The sequence below is a fragment of the Anabrus simplex genome, chromosome 7 (genome assembly GCF_040414725.1).
Source record: "Anabrus simplex isolate iqAnaSimp1 chromosome 7, ASM4041472v1, whole genome shotgun sequence".
Lineage (NCBI taxonomy): Eukaryota > Metazoa > Arthropoda > Insecta > Orthoptera > Tettigoniidae > Anabrus > Anabrus simplex.
This window is the reverse complement of record NC_090271.1, coordinates 178,966,018-178,986,260: the sequence shown is the minus strand read 5'-3', so window position 1 is coordinate 178,986,260 and position 20,243 is coordinate 178,966,018. Positions and strand designations below refer to the sequence as shown.

General features: G+C 38.6%; 1 protein-coding gene across 3 annotated transcripts in view; it reads left to right on the top strand.

Moving 5' to 3' along the window:
• LOC136877770 (paramyosin) overlaps window positions 1-19,428 on the top strand; it is a 652,246-nt gene extending 632,818 nt beyond the window's left edge. For all 3 annotated transcript variants that reach the window (XM_068228645.1, XM_068228647.1, XM_068228644.1), the window contains 2 exons: window positions 18,988-19,083; window positions 19,203-19,428. In XM_068228645.1, the coding sequence (XP_068084746.1) occupies window positions 18,988-19,083; window positions 19,203-19,343 (237 nt within the window). In that variant the 3' untranslated portion in view covers window positions 19,344-19,428. The remainder of the gene's footprint in view (window positions 1-18,987; window positions 19,084-19,202) is intronic.
• The last annotated feature ends 815 nt before the right edge of the window (window positions 19,429-20,243 follow it).

The window sequence follows — 20,243 nt, the reverse complement described above, 5'->3', positions numbered from 1 at the left end:
TTATGTCTCGAGTAGTGGCTTTCTTGTCTTGGTAGCTTCTCAAAGTGTTTTCTTATCAAATCTTTCACATTGTTCTGAAGTTTGTTTGGACGATTCTTTTGCGTACCTCTTCTGTCTCTAAAAGGAATGCCACATTTTATCTTCTCTTGGAGCATTTGCAGATGTCTAGCAGTAATTCTATATATCATGCATAAGGTTTTTTGACACACCTGAATTTGTTCTGCATTTTTTCTTAAAAAGTACTTAAATGTGCAGTGTTTGCACGAAATGGCCTCATCGGTCTCCCTGCATTTGCTATCTGCATTTTCATTGCAGGATGAAGCTAAATGTCATGTTTGTGCATTGTAGTCTAAATTGTAGAATTCTTCAAACAGCATTCTGTTGTACTCCAAACTCGGTGTTCTACATTGTTATTTACATTTCAGGTAGCAATCTGTAATGAGAGCAAGACATATTTATATGCATATACAGGTTTTTTTTTTTTTGGTGGCTATTTGCTTTACATTGCACCGACACAGATAGGTCTTATGGCGACGACGGAATAGGAAAGGCCTAGGAATGGGTCAGAAGTGGCTGTGGCCTTCACTAAGGTACAGCCCCAGCATTTTCCTGGTGTGAAAATGGGAAACCATGGACAACCATCTTCAAGGCTGCCGACAGTGGGGTTCGAACACACTATCTCCCAGATGCAAACTCACAGCTGCGCGCCCCTAACCGCACGGCCAACTCGTCTAGTATATATATAGTACATATAATCCATTATACACATATATAATACAGTCGATAATAAAAGCTCTGATTACACATTAAAATATAAGACATATGAATCACCCATTAAACATGTTGACTTTCTTTCATTGGCTTACAACGTTTTTGCTCCCACCTGTTCAACAGGGATTTACCCAGGCACTGATTTGTTATTGTGGGCCAAATGTGGTTGCCCCGAATTCTGCTTGTATTTCTTTTCATTCCTCTTCCATTTACTATATTTAATTTTGTTTTTTCATCCCCTGTTTGTATCATTGCACACACTAGGACTTAGCAACACACGGCATTCCTCCTCCATTGATACAACGTTTCTGCACCCGCATGACCCATGGCAAAATTTAAACAATAGAAAAAAGGTGCTTAACGTACATGTTTGCAAACATAACTTCCTACATGCCTCACTCTGACCACATACATCGTTTATGCACGGAAACCCAGCATTGTAGAAAAGTGAGAGTTGCAATGATTTTGCCGGCAGGTATTCAGTTGGCGACAGGATATACCCATGACGAACTTCTGAACATACAGGTATAGGCTCATATACAGCCCCCATGAATGACTCTACATGAGTAATCACGGTATGTTTCTTGAATGAGATCGACAATTTGTTCTGGCACTCCGAAACGCTTCACTTCCTTCCAAGTGGCTTCTCTGTTGATCGAGTCAAAAGCTTGCTCAAAGTTAATGAATACTGCGTAGAGGCGAGATGACGATTCGGCACACTGCTCCAGAATTATCCTCAAGGTGTTTATTTGATTGATGCATGAGCGATTCAAACGAAAGCCTTCCTGTTCTCGTCGGAGCCTCAAGTTAACATACTCTTTAATTCTGTTCAGAAGAATCCTGTTAAAGACTTTGCTAGGGATTGAGAGAAGTATAATGCTCCGCCAGTTGTTACAATTTGACGTATCCCCCTTTTTTGGCAACTTCACCAACAACCCACATCTTCAGTCTGTCGACATTTCTCCTGGAACCTTCTCGAATAGTTTTACAATTTGCTCTACGTTGCACTGACACAGATAGGTCTTATGGCAATGATGGGATAGGAAAGGCCTAGGAGTGTGAAGGAAGCAGCCGTGGCCTTAATTAAGGTACAGCCCCAACAGTTGCTTGTATGAAAATGGGAAACCACAGAAAACCATCTTCAGGTCTGCCAACAGTGGGGTTCGAACCCACTATCTCTCAGATGTAAGCTCACAGCTGCGCACCCCTAACCGCAATATATTGGCAGTGGTGTCCATATCAATCTTCATGACTTCTGATGGAAAGTTGTCAACTCCTGCTGCCTTACCAATATGCAGCTCTCTCAATGCCTTCTTGATTTCCTCTACTGTTGGAATGCAGGTTTAAATCCTTGGGTCAGACAGAATTTCTTCTTCTTCTTCTTCTTCTTCTTCTTCTTCTTCTTCTTTCCTAACATCTGCTTGATCTTCCATAGAGTGGTTTAGAACTACAGAAAAATGTTTCTTGCTGTCGCTCCAGTTGATCCTCAGGGTTAGTTAAGAGGGTTCAATCTTTGTTCCTGACTGGAGAGTTTTCCTTCATCTGTCTCCTTGCCAGAATTCTGGTGATGGTATAGACTTCTTTGAAATTTTGCCTTGTTGGCTGCCTTTTCTGCCTGTTGAGACAGATCATCTGACCAGTTCCTTTGATCCCTCCTCACACTTCTCTTTACTTCCCTATCCTTTGCAACATACTTTGATTGCAGTTCTGCCTTTCTTGCTCATCTCTTACATGTGTTCATTGTCTCCTTTATCTCTCTCCCCTCTCTAATGATTTCCCATGTCTGTTCGGTCATCCAGTCATTTTTTTCTCGTATCCTTAAAACCCAGCGTATTTTCACTTCTGTAAAGACAGATTTTATCTTCACCCATTTTTCCTCAACAGTTTCATCCTCCACCTCAATGAGTGCTTGAAATCGATTTTTTAGTTCTATCTTGAAGACTTCCTTCACCTTTCTGTCATCCTTTAGCTTTCCAACTTCATACCGCTTCCTTATCTGTTCTGTCTTCCTTTTCTGTGTTTGGATCTTCATAGCCACAACAAGATAATGATCACTACCAATGTCTGCACCTCACTTATTCCTCACATCGAACATTGCACACCTCCACCTTCATCCAGTTGACATATGAACTCTCTGATTCTCTGTCCTATGATCCAGTGATATCCAGGTCACTTTATGGCAATCTTTATGTGGAAATACTGTACCACCAATAACCAGATCATGACTGGCACAAAAGTCCACAGAAGAGCTGTCCATTCTCATTTTGTTCTTGTAGGCCATGCCTTTCCATGATGTGCTCAAGTCCTTCATTATCCTAGTCCAAATCTTTTGCAACCATAATGATATCTTTCCTCTTCTCTTTCTTAATCATGCTAATTAGATGCATATAAAATGCGTGTTGGTTCTTGTGCTTTGCTGTGCATAGCACACTATCATCACAACATTAGCCGGCTCCATGGCTAAATGGTTAGCGTACTGGCCTTTGGTCACAGGGGTCCCGGGTTCGATTCCTGGCAGGGTCAGGAATTTGAACCATCATTGGTTAATTCCTCTGGCAGGGGTGCTGGGTGTGTGTGTCGTCTTCATTATAATTTCATCCTCATCACGACGCGCAGGTCGCCTACGGGTGTCAAATGAAAAGACCTGCATCTGGCGAGCTGAACTTGTCCTTGGACACTCACGGCACTAAAAGTCATCACAACATTTCTGATATTGGTCTTGAAATGTGCGACAATTATCCTTGCGCCGGGCTGAGTGGCTCAGGCGGTTAAGGCGCTGGCCTTCTAACCCCAACTTGGCAGGTTCGATCCTGGCTCAGTCCGGTGGTATTTGAAGGTGCTCAAATACGACAGCCCCGTGTCGGTAGATTTACTGGCACGTTAAAGAACTCCTGTGGGACTAAATTCCGGCACCTTGGCGTCTCCGAAGACCTTAAGAAGTAGTTAGTGGGACGTAAAGCAAATAACATTATTATTAATTATCCTTGCCAACACTGATAGCACTCCATAAGGCTCCTCTTAGCCTCCTTGTCCATCATTATACCCATACCTTCACAACTCACTCCATCGCCCTCAGGAATTGCAAAATATATAAATGTAGCTCCATCGTGGGTAGTCAATTCCCAAAAATCTCTCAGTCTCACCTCACTTAATCCTAAGATGTTTAGTCCATAACTCCTCGTACATGCCACTGCCTGTCATAGTCTTCCACTTTCCCACAGAGTTCTTACATTCCATAATCCAATCTTTGTTACCTTTCTCAAGCCAAAAGTCGTCATCTTTGGATCAGTCCGGCTTCTCTTGGTTGATGTTTCTGTAATGGCTTAATTTAAGGTTGTGCGAATTATTGGCCCACAGCACCCGGGCTTGGTGGTGGGGCTGCCACCCGAAGCCTCCAGGCATGCTGTTTCCCGTTGGGGTTGTCTCCCTCAGCCTTTGAAGATCCCTCTTCACCACAAGGCAGTGGTTTCCCTCTTCATTTAACCCCAAGAGGGAAGGTTGCCAACTTTGCCATACCAGAGGTCTCGTTCTCCTCCTCAGTTGCCATTAAGGACTTCACCAGGGCATGGGCGCCCATATGACAGTTTGTAGGGGAGGGGGCAGATCTGGGGGTACGTAATATTTTTTATATTTTGGAAGATAAATGACGACTTGTATTCTGCTCTAGAATAACCCACGCCCTGCCTGTTGGTGGGGACGGTACTACCACTTCTACGTAATACTGACTTTTAAATCATTTTCTTGAACAGAAAACACATGACTACACTAGATTTTTACCTTTCCCTCAGAGTGGTGGGGGAGGGGGGGGGGCAGGCCCGCTGCCCCACCTTGCCCCCGGGTATGGCCACCCTTGCACCAGGGCCCCGTTAGCTATTACTTTTCAGGGTTGCTGTAAGGCCTTCACAACTACCATAGCGGTCCTGGCGCACACAAGGTCTCCACTGTACTTTGTCCTTACAGGCTAACCCCTACTTCATACTGTTGCCCGTCCCCCATGACGTGGACGAGTGGTTGGACTTATGGGGGATGGTTGAGTATAAGTCAGATGAAAACCGGTAAGGTTTCAGACCATACAGTAGAAGGGCTGTCAGGATCAGATTTTCAGTATGCATCAGGTAACTAAAAGAATGCTACGAGAAAAATAGACAGTTATGTTTATGTATTGCAGGTCTAGAGAAGGCAAAATGACTGAGCAACAAGGGAGAAGATGTTAGCTTTACTGGTGGATTATGGGATTAAGGGTACATAAATAAAGGCAATCACTTGCATTCGGGAGATATTGGGTTCGAACCCCACTGTCAGCAGCCCTGAAGATTGTTTTCCATGATTTCCCATTTTCACACCAGGAAAACTGTGGGGCCGTACTTTAATTAAGGCCTATGCAGCTGAGACCTGGACAGTGACAAGTAGGAAGATGAATAGAATTCAAGCCAGTGAAAAGTAATACCTAAAAAGGAAAGACAAGGAAAGACAGATTGAGAAACGGAGATGTGAGAAAGGAGGTCATAATGGAAAACTTAAGTGAGAGGATTGATAGGAGTAAACTAATATGGTTTGGACATGTAAAGAGAATGGAGGAGGAAAGAATACCAGAACAGATGATGGAGATGAAATTCAAGGGAAAGAGTCCGAGAGGGAGACCTAGAACAAGGTGGATCAATGCAGTAAATTGAAAATGAAGTCTCCAACTTTTAATACTAATCTCAAGTATTACATTCATTATAGAGATACAAAGGGGTTAACTTATTTGCAACAAAGAATTATACCGGGCAAGTTGGCCATGCGGTTAGGGGTGCGCAGTTGTGAGTTTGCATCCGGGAGATAGTGGGTTCGAATCCCACTGTCGGCAGCCCTGAAGATGGTTTTCCATGGTTTCCCATTTTCATACCCGGCAAATGCTCAGGCTGTAGCTTAATTAAGGCCATGACTGCTTCCTTCCCATTCCTAGGCCTTTCCTGTACCATCGTCACCATAAGACCTATGTTTGTCGGTGAGACGTAAAGAAAAAAAAAATAAAAAAAAAAAAATTATATTATGATGGATGAGAAGAGTTAGTTCAATTATATTAAATGCTGCAAGAATGATTACCTAGCTGTACTTCCTCTTAAAACAAAATCACTGCCACTACCATTTTAAATGTTGCAAAAAAATTAATGAATTTATTTTCTGGGAAAATTATTGAGTATGATTTTTAAAAAATGGTGACATTATACACAAGATTTCTTCACTGATTAATGCAATACATTGAAATACACTTTAAATACTCAATGCATGAACTTACTAAAAGTTGTTACATAATTCGTTAATCAATGAAGATCAATATTATTAGAAAGGTGCGATGCTGTAATACTGTGCAGAGGCAAGATTTGTTGAATTTAATAGTATGATGTATGGGAATCTGAAGTTTAGATTTTGTTTATCATGTCTTTCCATCATGAATGGTGTTTATTAATATGAACAGGGAGTGATGATGAGAATATTGGATGCAGGAAGTCAAGTAAGTATGACATAAAGTTGCCAGTGTAAACTGTAGAAGTATTGTACAGGAAGGAATAGAATTAAATAATTTAATAGATAGATATTTACCAGATATTGTAATAGGAGTTGAATCATGACTAATAAGTGATTCTATCAGTATGAACCATTTTTTCACACGACTATACTGTTTATCTTAGAAACAGGATAGGAACAGTAGGAAGGGGATTATTCATACTGGTGAACAAATTTGTAAGCTGCAAAAAAGTTAAGGATGGGGAACATGAAATTCTAGGTTCCATGCAGAATTATTATTTGAAAAGTTAATGCATGTGGAGAATGACACAGAAAGGAATGTTATTGTAATGGGTATTTCAATTTACCGAATGTTAACTGGGAAGGTTGGAAGAATGACAGAAACTACGACCAACAAATGGTGAATAAGGTAATCTGGGAAGGACAGCTGAATAAGAAAGTGGTGGAACCAGTTAGAGGAAACAAATTATTCTAGGTGAGGTTGTAGTTAAAAATAAAGGTGATATAACAGAAGGTTATAAAAGTACTTTTTTTTTTTTTTTTTTGCTGGTGACGTTTAATATCACACTGCCACATCAAAACAAGGGGAAGATTATTCTGGCCATGGTGCTGATAAAACAACATGAGCTCTATAAAGAAACAAAAGTGATAGGTGGTATAAGTGATCACAAAGCCGTTTTTGTCATAAATGCGATGGAAAGGTTGTAAAAGTAGGAATATTAGGCAGTACTATATGGATTTATGGATTTATATTGTGTCAGAAGTAGAGTTACATACATACATACATACATACATACATACATACATACATACATACATACATAGACAGATAAAAGAAAGTCTATAGAATAGATAAAATAAAATATAAAAAAATACCTGTACACCAAAGGGCTCAGATTGTGATGCACCAAAAATTAGCAACATCGTGTGCATTCCTTGTCACCTCAAGCAGCTCTTTCTTAGTACATGTGGCAGGACAAAGATGACATTCTAGTAGATTAACTGTAGTCTGCACTTCACCACAGCCACATAAAACAGAATCCATCAAATATCTCCACTTGTGCAGGTCGATCTTGTACCTAAGCACGGCCTATTTAAAGACTTCCAAGTTGTTCAGTACTTCATATGTCCAGATGGTAATTCTTCATGAGGTGTTCTCCATTCTCCAAGATACTCAACCCTAGCACACTGCAAAGTGAGTCGTGCTTCCTGTTGTGTTCCTTCATGTTAATGTTTTGTCTTCAAGAAACTTTTATGTGAGCTTAACCGTGATGGTGCTGGTTGGAGTCCATACAGTCCATGATAAGATAGGCATGAAGGAATTGTTTAAAAGTAATTATGTTCGGTGGAAGATGGTAGATAAAAAAAAAAAATGTAAACAGAAAAAATTTGTTACAGATAAAGACTTACCATTTCCTCCCACCGTTAATTACAAGGTGAAACACAGCAACACAAACTGCACATTGCTGAACGAAAAACACGTGGTGTGTAGAACTCAAGCAAGAATCATGAAAAACAAAAACAGAAATTAAGAAGACACACATAACAATTACAACCTATAAAACAAACATGTTACTAACATATTCAACATTAAGATCTAAAATAATTTTACAAAGTTAGCCAAAAATGATTATCATCAACCTTTTCTCCTTCCATAACATAAAATTTGCTACCAATGTAGCAACAGTCAAGATCATAACGCCTACCCAAATAAATATAATAATAATAATAATATAATAAGAATATAATAATGGCGTGGAAAGTAATAAAACGATAATAATAATTGGCACTTAATTATACGGATATGGAGAATAGTAAAATAACAGTAGCGGTGGTTACACATCAACACTTGTAAATACCACAATAGATAATAAATACGCAAAATCAAATCATATGAGAAGGAAAACTTACAGGCCTAATAAATGATGACTAAGTACAAATAAAAGAATAGCAGATTAGCAGATACTTAACATATTAAAACCAAGGATGTTTAAATAGATTTTAACAAAAGATACAGATCCACAAAACCGAAATCAAGACATAATCAGGATACTTAAGTAACTTAGTAAAATCACAAGGTTTAACGTCGTAGCATAATGCAGACTTACAATGTGTTGTCGATCAAAAGTGCAGGTGAAAGAATTTAAATTAGAAACAATGGGAATCTAGGGCAAACTCAGACACATTGAATTTAAAACATTGAAAATTATATTAAATGAGAAAATACTGAAACACAGAAGGAATTAAATAAAAATCAAACATAATCAGAAAACATGGAAATAGCACTTACCAAGAAGGATAGGAGTTCCGCGAGGGGAACTAGGCCCCGAGCGCGAACGCTTGCTAGGGCGGTCGCATTGAAATGATGCCAAGAACTCGCATCATACCCACAAAGCCCGCAGAAGACCGAAAATGGCCAGATCACAAACAACCAATAGGATACAAATTCCACTAGATTCTCGTTGTTTTTGCCAATTGGAAATTCCGTTATTTTGGCCAATACAATTGCATGACCATATATGGTCATAGTTAGCAATTTCTCGAATATTCCTATTGCGACACGTGTTTCAACAGCGGTAACTGCACGTGAGGTATAGGATGCCTCAAAATGAAAGCACCTTACAAAATTTTTAAAACATTACAAAATTACAATTCTTGATATAGAGATCACTTAATCACTCTTGCAATGTTAACAATAAAGTTTATACGTCCCATTCTTGAGGTTTCCCTAAATTGCATTTTTTTTTTTCTAGTTACGGTACATAAAATTTGAATACAAAACTCACTCCAAAATACTTCTTGCATCTTGCAATGTTCATTCTGTCTAAAATAACATGGTACACATATATTAAGAAACACTATAATCAATGATTTTCAAATAAAGGGTAAATAGTAATTTACATTTCCAAACTCAATAATTACTTTCAGAACACACAATGCTTAGTTCTAGTTCTCCGTCCCACCACAGATTACATTAACAATGCATCCCCGATATAAAAAAACTCAGTAGATTTCTGCGAGAGATTAAAAACATTTACAATACAATCCAAACATGTTATGTGTTCATTCGACATAACTAACATGTACTCTAATATTCCAACGAATGAAACTGTCAATATTATTAAAGGGAATTTTACCAAACACAACCATCTAAGCAGTTTTGAAATAGAAGAATTAATCAATTTACTAAGCTTCATGTTATAAAACACCTTCACCTTTAATGGAAAGATATACCATCAAAAAGGTCTATCAGTGGGAGACCCCATATCGGGTATTCTGGCAGACATTTATATGGACTTCTAGAACACACTGAAATATTAACGAAAATGAAAAGACTTAGCCTATGGCTACAGTATGTAGATGATACATTTGTTATAATAGATAAAGAACTATTTATAGAAAACCAACCTATTCTCCAATTACAATTAAAGACAGCTCTTTACATCCAAATTCTCAGAAACAAGCAGCTTACTACAGCCTAATTTACAGAGCCTTTAAAATTCCCCTACACCCAAAAATTGTAAAATTGAAATAAAATATATAAAGAACTTGGCTAAATTCTATGGTTTCTATATGGAAATGATCAGCCGTATAATTAATAAAGTTAAATATATACTAATGTCAAATCTAATTCCCGATAAACCAAAAAAGTCTAATTTTGCTACTTTTACATACAATAATCCAATTATCTATCAGGTTTCACGCCCACTTAAGAAATAAGATATCAAAATTGCTTTCAAAACACAAAACACCAATCAAAGTGTATTCTTTAATCGTAAAGCTGTCAACTTCAACAATGATCATTATTCTGGTTCAGGAATTTATAGGCTCACATGCTCTCAATGTCTCGTATCATACATTGGACAGACAGGCTGTAGTTTTTATACAAGATACCTAGAACACTTCAACTCTAATAAACACAACAAATTTTCTGCTATGAGTACAGACATGAAAGAAATCGGACACCATTATATGACAGTAGAACAAGACCTAACAATCCTTAAAAAGTTAAATAAAGGTAAACTTAAGAATGAGTATGAAAACATCTATATTTTCCTAGACCAACATTTTAATAAAAACCAGAGTTTAAACAATACAATAGAACTTTACAAACTAATCCCTAAATTATTATAAATATTAAAAGCAAAACAAAGTGGCCTTAAAAACATATTTAAATTTCCTTCTCTAACAACTCCTCCAAAATCAACCAATACAACTCTCTGCCAAACTTCTCCCACCAATTCTCCCTCACAGACAGTTTACAAACATGATGCATCATCCACCCCTCTTTCCCCTACGCACTCCCACCACAGCCTTCACATAGTTACAACACGCAGAGCACAAGCGCAGCAGCAGTTAGTCGATCCGGTACCGTCGTCAAAACAAGCAGCCACACAAGAGACGAGGGGATAAGTAAAAGTTTCTAAAGCGGCCTCCCCATAGCATCTATTCACACACTTTAAAACTAAAATATATTTTTTCTTCTCATTACAGACACTTAAATAACTTAATTCTGCAAACCGGAAGCAACAGATTCCATCTGCAAACAAAAAATTTTTAGATCAGTGTTAGCAACATTGACAAGTAATTCGTAAACTTAACAATTAACAAGCAAATAATCACTTGGACAACATCCATCCGTCACACCAGTACATGGGTTTCAATGAATGATGCTGGTTTTGACACTATAATTAATTAATTAATTAATTAATTTATTTATTTATTTATTTATTTATTTATTTATTTATTTATTTATTTATTTATTTATTTATTTATTTATTTACGCCCACATTGGAGCACGTAAATCAGACTACAACAAATTTGTCTTCCTTTTCTTCTCCCAAAAAGTCTTGAGTCTGGTTGACCTGGCTGGCCTCTCCGCATCTGTTATAACATATTGTTTCCTCTGTGCAGTGGTCAGAGGAAGCCTGATGCATTTATTCTTCAAAATACTTTTCTTGCCTCTGTTTTCTATGGTTTGCATGGTAATATTCAAATGCTCCAAATCACTTTGAACTTCTTTAAACCAATTGTTTTTGATTTAGTATTCCAAAAGTAATTAAATAATTGTTTTAAAACTCTGTTATCACTTAGTCGAAATATATGACAAAAAAAGGCAATTCTTCTTTTTGACACTATAATAATAATAATAATAATAATAATAATAATAATAATAATAATAATAATAATAATAACATAAAAAATTATGACTTCTAGTTTTTCAAGCAAACCACAATTTTTTTGCTATTGACTTTACGTCGCACCGACACAGATAGGTCTTATGGCAACGATGGGACAAGAAAGGGCTAGGACTGGGAAGGAAGCGGGCATGGCCCTAATTAAGGTACAGCCCCAGCATTTGCCTGGTGTGGAAATGGGAAACCACAGAAAACGATCTTCAGGGCTGCCAACAGTGGGGTTTGATCGCACTATCTCCCGAATATTGGATACTGGCCGCACTTAAGCGACTGCAGCTATCGAGCTCGGTAAACCACAATTTAGGACATACCCTTAAATATTGGGCTGTTATATTTGACAATCAACCATCAACAAGCAACAAAAATGCTTTGTGTATGGATATTTCAAGATGACAATAGTATTTAATTATGATAGTAAAGAAAATTATGAAATTTTAACCATATTCTTAACTTAGTAAATGATCATACTTTGTAACTTATTTTGTTATTTCATGTATAAGTGTCTAAATGTGAATTAAATTTTAATTAGTGGACGACAAGACCAAGTAAAAGAACCTGACAATACAGTCAAACAATCTATATATTAAAAAAATTTATGAAAACTAAAGTCAATCCGTCCAGCCATTCTATCTGGTCGATTTCCTTCATTCTTTTTTTAACTGAAAGATATTCATGCACAGATTTGCCATCAGGTACTATAAATCACTTAACTTCCGCCTTCCTCATATTATTTGATTTTATCAATTTTTTGTTTCCTTGAAGCAATCATATCTTTGGTTCTAATTGAGGTACAGAGTTCGTTTTGGCCTAAGAACACTCAGTGGATCAACCTCTTTCATTTCAGCTCTTAATTATTCAAATTGGTTAATTCTGATGAAAGTTATGAGTGCACATTCAATTTGACATCTAATTTCTTCAACATTTTTTCTCATTGAAGCAATCGTATCTTTCGTTCTAATTGAGGTACACAGTTCGTTTTAGTCTAAAAACACTCAGTGGATAAAGTGCTTTCTTTTGAGGCAATGACTACTTAAATTGGTAGATTATGAGAAAAGTTATTAGTACATTCGTCTCCGTGACGAAGATCTTTGAAGGACTTTTTAACAGTTCGGTGCGTAGTGTTGTTCCAAGGAACGTTTAATTCTATTTCTTTGTGTGATGTATTTTCAAGTGTTTTGTTGACATAATATTACATTCTATTACCACAGCAGATCATGTGCTTTATTTCTTTAACTCGAAACTTTGCAAATACATCCGTGTGAATAGTAACGAACAACACCATACTTTGTACATTGCGGGCGGAGCCAGCGGGAAACTGCTAGTTTTAATTTAAGAACATTTTAATGTTTTTCCAATAATTATTCACACCAGTGTTAAATATTTATCTTATGTGTTTTCACAATCAAAAGACCCATCTTTAATTAGTCAAAATAAGAACACTAAATGAAAATGTACCTTTTAATCAACATCCATTATATTATATAAATAATGCAGGTCATTAAAACATTATCAGGATCCTAATTATTCATGATTTTGAGGAGTCAGTTATTGGCTGATGATGCCCAGCTTCATGGTTAAATGGTTAGCGTGCTGGCCTTTGGTCACAGGGGACCCATGTTTGATTCCCGGCAGGGTCAGGAATTTTAACCTTAATCGGTTAAATGTGCTGGCACGGGGGCTGGGAGTATGTGTCGTCTTCATCCTCATTTCATCCTGATCACGACGTGCAGGTCACCTACGAGTGTCAACTCAAAAAAGACCTGCATCTGGTGAGCCGAACTTGTCCTCGGACACTCCCAGCACTAAAAGCCATACGCATTTTCATTTCATTTCATTGGCTGATGATGCCCAATATAAGGGGCGAAACATGTCCCAATTAGGATGTTAATAATAATGTATAAGTCCTAATTATTAGAAATAACATATTGTATTGAATAGGTGGAACATTTCAAAAATATGGTATATTGATATTTTAATATTATGAGCATCCGAGCTGCTGGTGGTGAGATGGTGTTAAATGACATTAATTAACGAATTAGGTTGAATGGTGTTTTTACAAAGTAAAAGTAAGAAAGATCACAGTATGAAGATAAAGTTAGTATTCAGGAGGATTGTTTGCGGCAAATATTTATTTATAAGAGGAGTTAGGAATTGAAATAATTTACCTAGACCGATGTTCAATAAATTTCCAACTTCTTTGATATTTCTAAAGAAAAAACTAGGTAAATTTTGTAAATAACTGATAGATAATCTGCTGCCTGGGTGATTGCCCTAAATGCAGATGAGTGGTGAATGAATGATTGATTGATTGATCTAGCAGGTACCAAAGTGGCAGGAATATATCTGTATAATTAACTGTTGTTGGAACAGGTACATAATGGTTCATTTCCATACAAATTTCATGTATGACTGAATAGTGAAACAGTGTCAGGAGAATGATTTGACGACTGGAATAATATAGTGTAGCGAAGCACACAACTGGCAGGCCCTTGGCAAATATTTGCCTGTCAAAGGATCGTATAAAAAGGATATCAGTGATAATATTGCCTGCTGTCCTTCTAGACTTGCAGCAAATGGCATGTCTGGAAAATCTCCCAACCCAACATGAGTTGGCCCAGAGAAAGTTGATGCCGGTAGGTTTGACACTGGAGCACATGCACACCCAGCACTTGAACGGCATTATTGGGTTGGGAGATTTTCCAGGCATACTATTTGCTGCAAGTCTTGAAGGACAGCAGGCAATGTTGTCACTGGTATCCTTTTTATAGGATCCTTCGGCAGGCAAATGTTTATCAAGGGCCTGCCAGTTGTGTGCTTCACTACACTGTATTACTCCAATCTAGGTAGGAAAGGAAATTAAACCTGTCAGCCGTTTCTCTGGGCTAAACAACAGTTGATGCTCCTAAATTCCTGTCTCCGTGAGCTAGTTCATGCAAATTCATGAGAGTAAGGGGTAGTGAGTTATGTGGTGGGAGGATGCTTGCTGTTAAGGGAAATCCAGGTCATGAGACATTTTATGAGCATGGGCGTCTGCATAAATATCTCTTATCGTGCATAAATGTCACCTGAAGGTGTCTTCTTGTACTGTGCATGTTTCCCTGTTGCTGGGTGCCATTTGTGAAGTTAACTGTAAATTATTTACTTCTTTCCATTTATAGGGATCTGAAAACTGTAAAAATAGTTAGTGGAGCATAAAAACCACTAACATTAACCATTTGTATGGTTGCTAACTTCAGAAAACTGGAACTGTGCAATTTCCAGCAAGGATGACCATACAAACATCTCTCATTTATATAAAGAGGATACTCTGCTGGTACATCCATCGAGCCATATTCTCAAAGCATCCCTGTGCTTTTATCAGAAAATGGAACAGGAAACTGCAATACATGTTATCGTATTTCAAATTATTCCAGTAAAAACCTCTGATTTCCCAGTCTTATGGATTTGTGTACATTCAGGCTCTTCGTTTCGTAATCTGCAAGCCTTCGGGCTAAGCAGTGGTCACTTGATAGGTCAAGGCCATCAGAGCTGTAGTGCCATGGAGTTTCCTTTGGCTAACAAGGAAGGGGACACACGTGCACAATTCTGATTTCTATATAGTGTATTGGATAGCGGGTCAAAACATGTATACCACAGAAGTATTATCTGCTAAGGTCAGTGAACATAGGAGTTGTGAGCCTTGATATATACACACTTGTACAGTGCAAAGAAATATGGCCAAATGGTTAATAAAATGGCTTTATTGTTGTTTGTGAAATGAAGGTGCACCATATTACTTACCTACAGAAGTTTCCTCCAAAATACCAAAGAAATCAGCCAACACATTGACAACTACAGCTTGTTTCTTTCTTTCTGTACAGTGCATGACACAGTCCGTGGTCATATCTACAGCACACAACGAACCTAGGTCAAGGCTGAAGAGAGCCTTCACTTCGCCTATATGCCTGCACTCCATATGTAATCTTTCCTCCCCTCTCCTTCCGCTGCTAACTGTTCATAGCAAGTACAATTGGCTAAACATCTATTTACACATAACATTATTAGATAGGTCTTACTTAAATATCAGCGATGACCATAGGTCTCCTCCCTTGCAAGACTTCTCAACACCTTTTATCTGAGCACTGTACCATAGGCCTTTTCAAAACCTGTAAACACTAGGTGAAGGTCTCTTTGCTTTACTTGAAACCTTTACACTATTTGTCTCAGTCCAAAGATTGAGTCTGTTGTGCTACACACTAGTACAATGCAAATAAATTAATATGGCTAAATGGTAAATAAAATAGGTACAGTGTTGTTTGTAAAATGAATATATACCATCTTATCTTAGAAGTGAAGCTTCCACGGTGTGAAGAATTATTTAATTTATTTTCCGGGTTGAACCGTGTTGTACTTGTACGCATATCACGTACAGTTTGCCGACGGATCAGTGACACAAGACAGACTCTGGACTACCTCAACAATAAATTATTTCTTCTCCACCTGCAACTTGCCAGCACTCTGTCGCTCAATGATTGGACCACGTTAGACAGCATTAGCAACACACAATCCCAGCGTACACTGGAACTAGCCACTGCCAAGCAAAACAAGAAATTCAACCGCCTCTTACAAAAACAGAAACCGAAACCACCTGCTCCACTGAAGAAGAATGTAATAGTAAACCTCACAGATAAGCCACTCAGTGAACCCACTACCTCGGTCTTGAGAAAAGGACTCAACTACGCAGTAGCTCCGAATAGTATACCGGTAGAAGAAATAATTAGCAAAGTAGAAATTGCAATCCGGCACCTTCCTACCGAATCTGCAGAGGAGATCAGACAGGATGTATCATGTCTACTGAGATCCGCAAAGCCGCCGCCATCCAATTTGACTAAAGAAGAAATTCATGCCCTAAAAACACTACGTCAAGATACGGAAACAATTATCCTACCCGCAGATAAAGGCAACGCTACGGTGATAATGACACGCACAGACTACACTCGGAAAAGAGAACAATTACTCACCGATTCTACATACAGGAAAATTAGGAACCCTACCAACCGCATTAAGAACAAACTCCACACACTAGTAAAAAATTCCAGTATCCCAGCCGAAATACAGAAGAAACTGATATCTTCGGACCCGATACCTCCAAAATTGTATGGCCTGCCTAAAATCCACAAAGAAGGCATACCTCTGCGACCTATCGTGAGCGCTATAGGCTCTCCCACGCACGAGATCGCCCGCTACCTAGCTGGACTACTTCAGCCACATACAGGAAACACTGAAACCTACGTGAAGGACTCCCGACATTTCATCCAGCTCCTTAAGGACCAATCAATTGAAAGTACGGACCTATTAGTAAGCTTTGACGTCACGTCACTTTTCACCAAGGTGCCGCTAACAGAAGTATTTCCGCTATTAGATCAGAAACTTCCAGAAGACCTGTCAACACTAGCTAAAGAATGCCTTAGCGCCACTTACTTCTATTTCAACGGGGAGTTCTACGAACAGACTGAAGGGGCCGCGATGGGGTCGCCACTCTCTCCAATAATAGCAAACATGTATATGGAACACTTCGAACAGAAAGCCTTAGCTACATCTGCCCTGAAACCGAAATGTTTTCTCCGTTTTGTAGACGACACTTTTGTAATCTGGCCTCACGGGAGCAATAACCTACAGCTATTTCTCGACCATCTCAACTCCATACACGTAAATATTCAGTTCACCATGGAAATAGAAGTAGACGGAAAACTACCGTTCCTGGATGTGCTAGTAATACGTAACCCCAATGGGACGCTGAGTCGCGCAGTATACAGGAAACCCACTCACACAGACAGGTACCTACACGCCTCATCTCATCATCACCCATCACAAAAGCAGGCTGTCCTAACATCACTAATAAACAGGGCCATAGCGATATCTAACGCAGAGCACCTCGAGGAAGAAAAAGAACACCTCACGGAAACCCTTAGGAAAAATGGCTACTCGCTCAATAACATCCGACGAGTCCTTAAAAAATCAGAAGAGAAGAAAGAAAAGACCGCCGCAGGAGAAAACAACGGGAAAGAAGAACTGACCCGCCAGAAAACAGCGATACTGCCATACATTAAAAACACTACAGACAGGATCGGCAAGATACTGGACAAATACAACATAAAAACTATCTATAAACCTCACCGTAAGCTAGCCCGTTATCTACCACCAGTAAAAGACACAATAGAATTACAGGCCCCTGGAGTGTATCACATTGAATGTAGCTGCGGAGCTTGTTATGTAGGTGAGACAAAACGTCTGATCTCCACCCGCCTAAAAGAACATATCCGTCACACCAAGAACCAAAACACAGATATTTCAGCAGTAGCCAAGCATTCCTACGAAACTAGGCACGGAATATCATTTGACAAGACCAAGATCCTAGCAGCTATCCCTTGGAATCTGGAAAGAAAAATCCGCGAGGCTATCGAAATCAAGAAACATCCGAATAACATAAATTTAGAAGAAGGATACAAAATCAGTAATTCTTGGATGCCCACCATTCATAGCTTAAGACATACAGACCACAACATAAACACACGGGCCGCAACCCCATTACATAATAGCGCGGGCAAGCCCCCACTACCTGGCTGTGACATAAACTTTCCAGAAGCCTCGCGAGACAGCCAGGGCTTACGCCAGCCAGATAGGCTAGGATATAAAAGGCCAAGATCAAGGCCTCTCTAGTAGTGTAACTCTGCCTGGGAGACTGATTACCTCGGATCGAGTAGGGGTATTTCAGTCGCCTTGACAATGAATACTGCAATGTATTCGAAACGTCGGCAAACTGTACGTGATATGCGTACAAGTACAACACGGTTCAACCCGGAAAATAAATTAAATATACCATCTTACTTACCCACAGTAGATTCCTCCAAAATACCAAATAATACAACCAACAACTTGACAACCAAATCATTCCTTTGATGTGGTAACTTCTTCTCTAGTGAGTCTTTCATCTATAATCCTGGCATCATCTTTGCCTTTTAAAATCAGTACAATTGTGCTGTTCCTCCATTCAGTTGGCATTTCTTCTTGCTGGTAATTTTTTCTCATCAGGTCCCACAACAGTTAGTTCAACACCCTCCTCATCTAATGCCTTCCATGCCTCAACTTGGGATCCTGTTAGAACCAACTGCTTTTCCATTTTATCAAGGCCTTAATCACCTCTCTTTTCTCCAATACCTGCTGCCACTATTTCATAGGGTGTCTCATCTTCTGTGCAGTTCACTTAATACTGGAGTGAACAGATGACCTTTGCCAAGTTCTTTTCTGCATTTCTGTTCTCCCATTTCAAAACCATTCCTTTTCATGAGAAAAGAAGAAAACTCACTGTCATCTGATTCACCACTGTCTCACTCCCCATTTCTCCATACATATCCATGTCACATATTTCACTAAAGGTCCCACCCTGCAGTCTCCTGTAATTCTAGCACCCTCTCCTCAGAATCTTCTTTTGCACACGTATTAATGTGTGAATCATTTTATGTTTCAGGTACCAGATATGGAAGAACGCTGGATATGTATGCAAAAGTCCCTCAACAAAGCATATATTGAAATAAGAAATATTTGGGCTAAAGCAGGAGATTATGTAAGATATTAAAAGCAAATTGTTATGATTTTCCTTCGTGATAGAATTCATTTCATTGTGATAGTATTTATACATATTTAATATAACATTAATAAATATGATGTCTTATGACCTTACAGATTAAGCTGAAGGAAGAATTTGAGGTGAATCGTAGTTACAACGAACAGAAGCTAGAAAAATTATATCTAGAGTTGGAGTCCACTCAGGAGGACCTCAAGAACACAGTGATAGAACTTAACGACTCTGTCAGTAGAGACTAGGAAAAAAATACATCGTTTCAAACATGGTGCTAACACTTAGTTTATTTATTGTATAAAATTTAGAAATATATGCTTTTGCAATGTGTGTGTATGTGTGTTTTCTTAACCCTCCCAAAATCTCATATACAGGATATTGTTATTCTTGTCAGAGCTGGAATTCTGTAGAAGTTTCTGCAACCATTGATGCCAGTATAATTGAAATGGTTTGCTGTGGTTTGAAAGTACAATGCATATTGATATTTGAGACAGTTATAATGAAGGGTAGATATAAAATTCAGAAAGAAATGATTATAGTCACATGAGCTGCATTTTCTTTGTCTTTTCCTCAAACTTACGCTATCTTTATGTGGGGTCGCTTTTCCTTGGCAAAACCCTCCACAACATTCTGTTCTGATATATGTTACTGGACACTCCATTCCCCTTTGTTTAAGATTGTCTGTTACAGTCTAGTCATCTCTCATTCCAAACTCTCTCTTCTCATTTTCCCCAGTATCCACTGTAGCATCCTCACCTCCATCATCTCCAGTTTTTCTCGAGATCAGGTTTTGGTACTACAAATCATAACTAGTCTTACCTCCAATCTATAACCTTTCCCTTTTGCTCTTCCACTTATCCTTGTGTCACATAACTGTACTAACACGCTTCTCCATTTTCTCCAACCTGTCTGAAGTTTATGATTCACCTCTTCCAGCTTTCTGTTCTCTGTAGCATAGGAGCCAAGGTACTTGAACTTCATCATCGGGTTCCATTTGTGAGCCTGCGGTTGTATATTACCAGTCTTCTTTTCTCCTGTAAACCTTCTGACCTTCAGCTCTCTTACTTTTTTCACAGTCTCTTTCCATTATTCTAACTTTTCCACCACTTTCTGTTTGCTTTCTATACCATACACAATGTCATCAG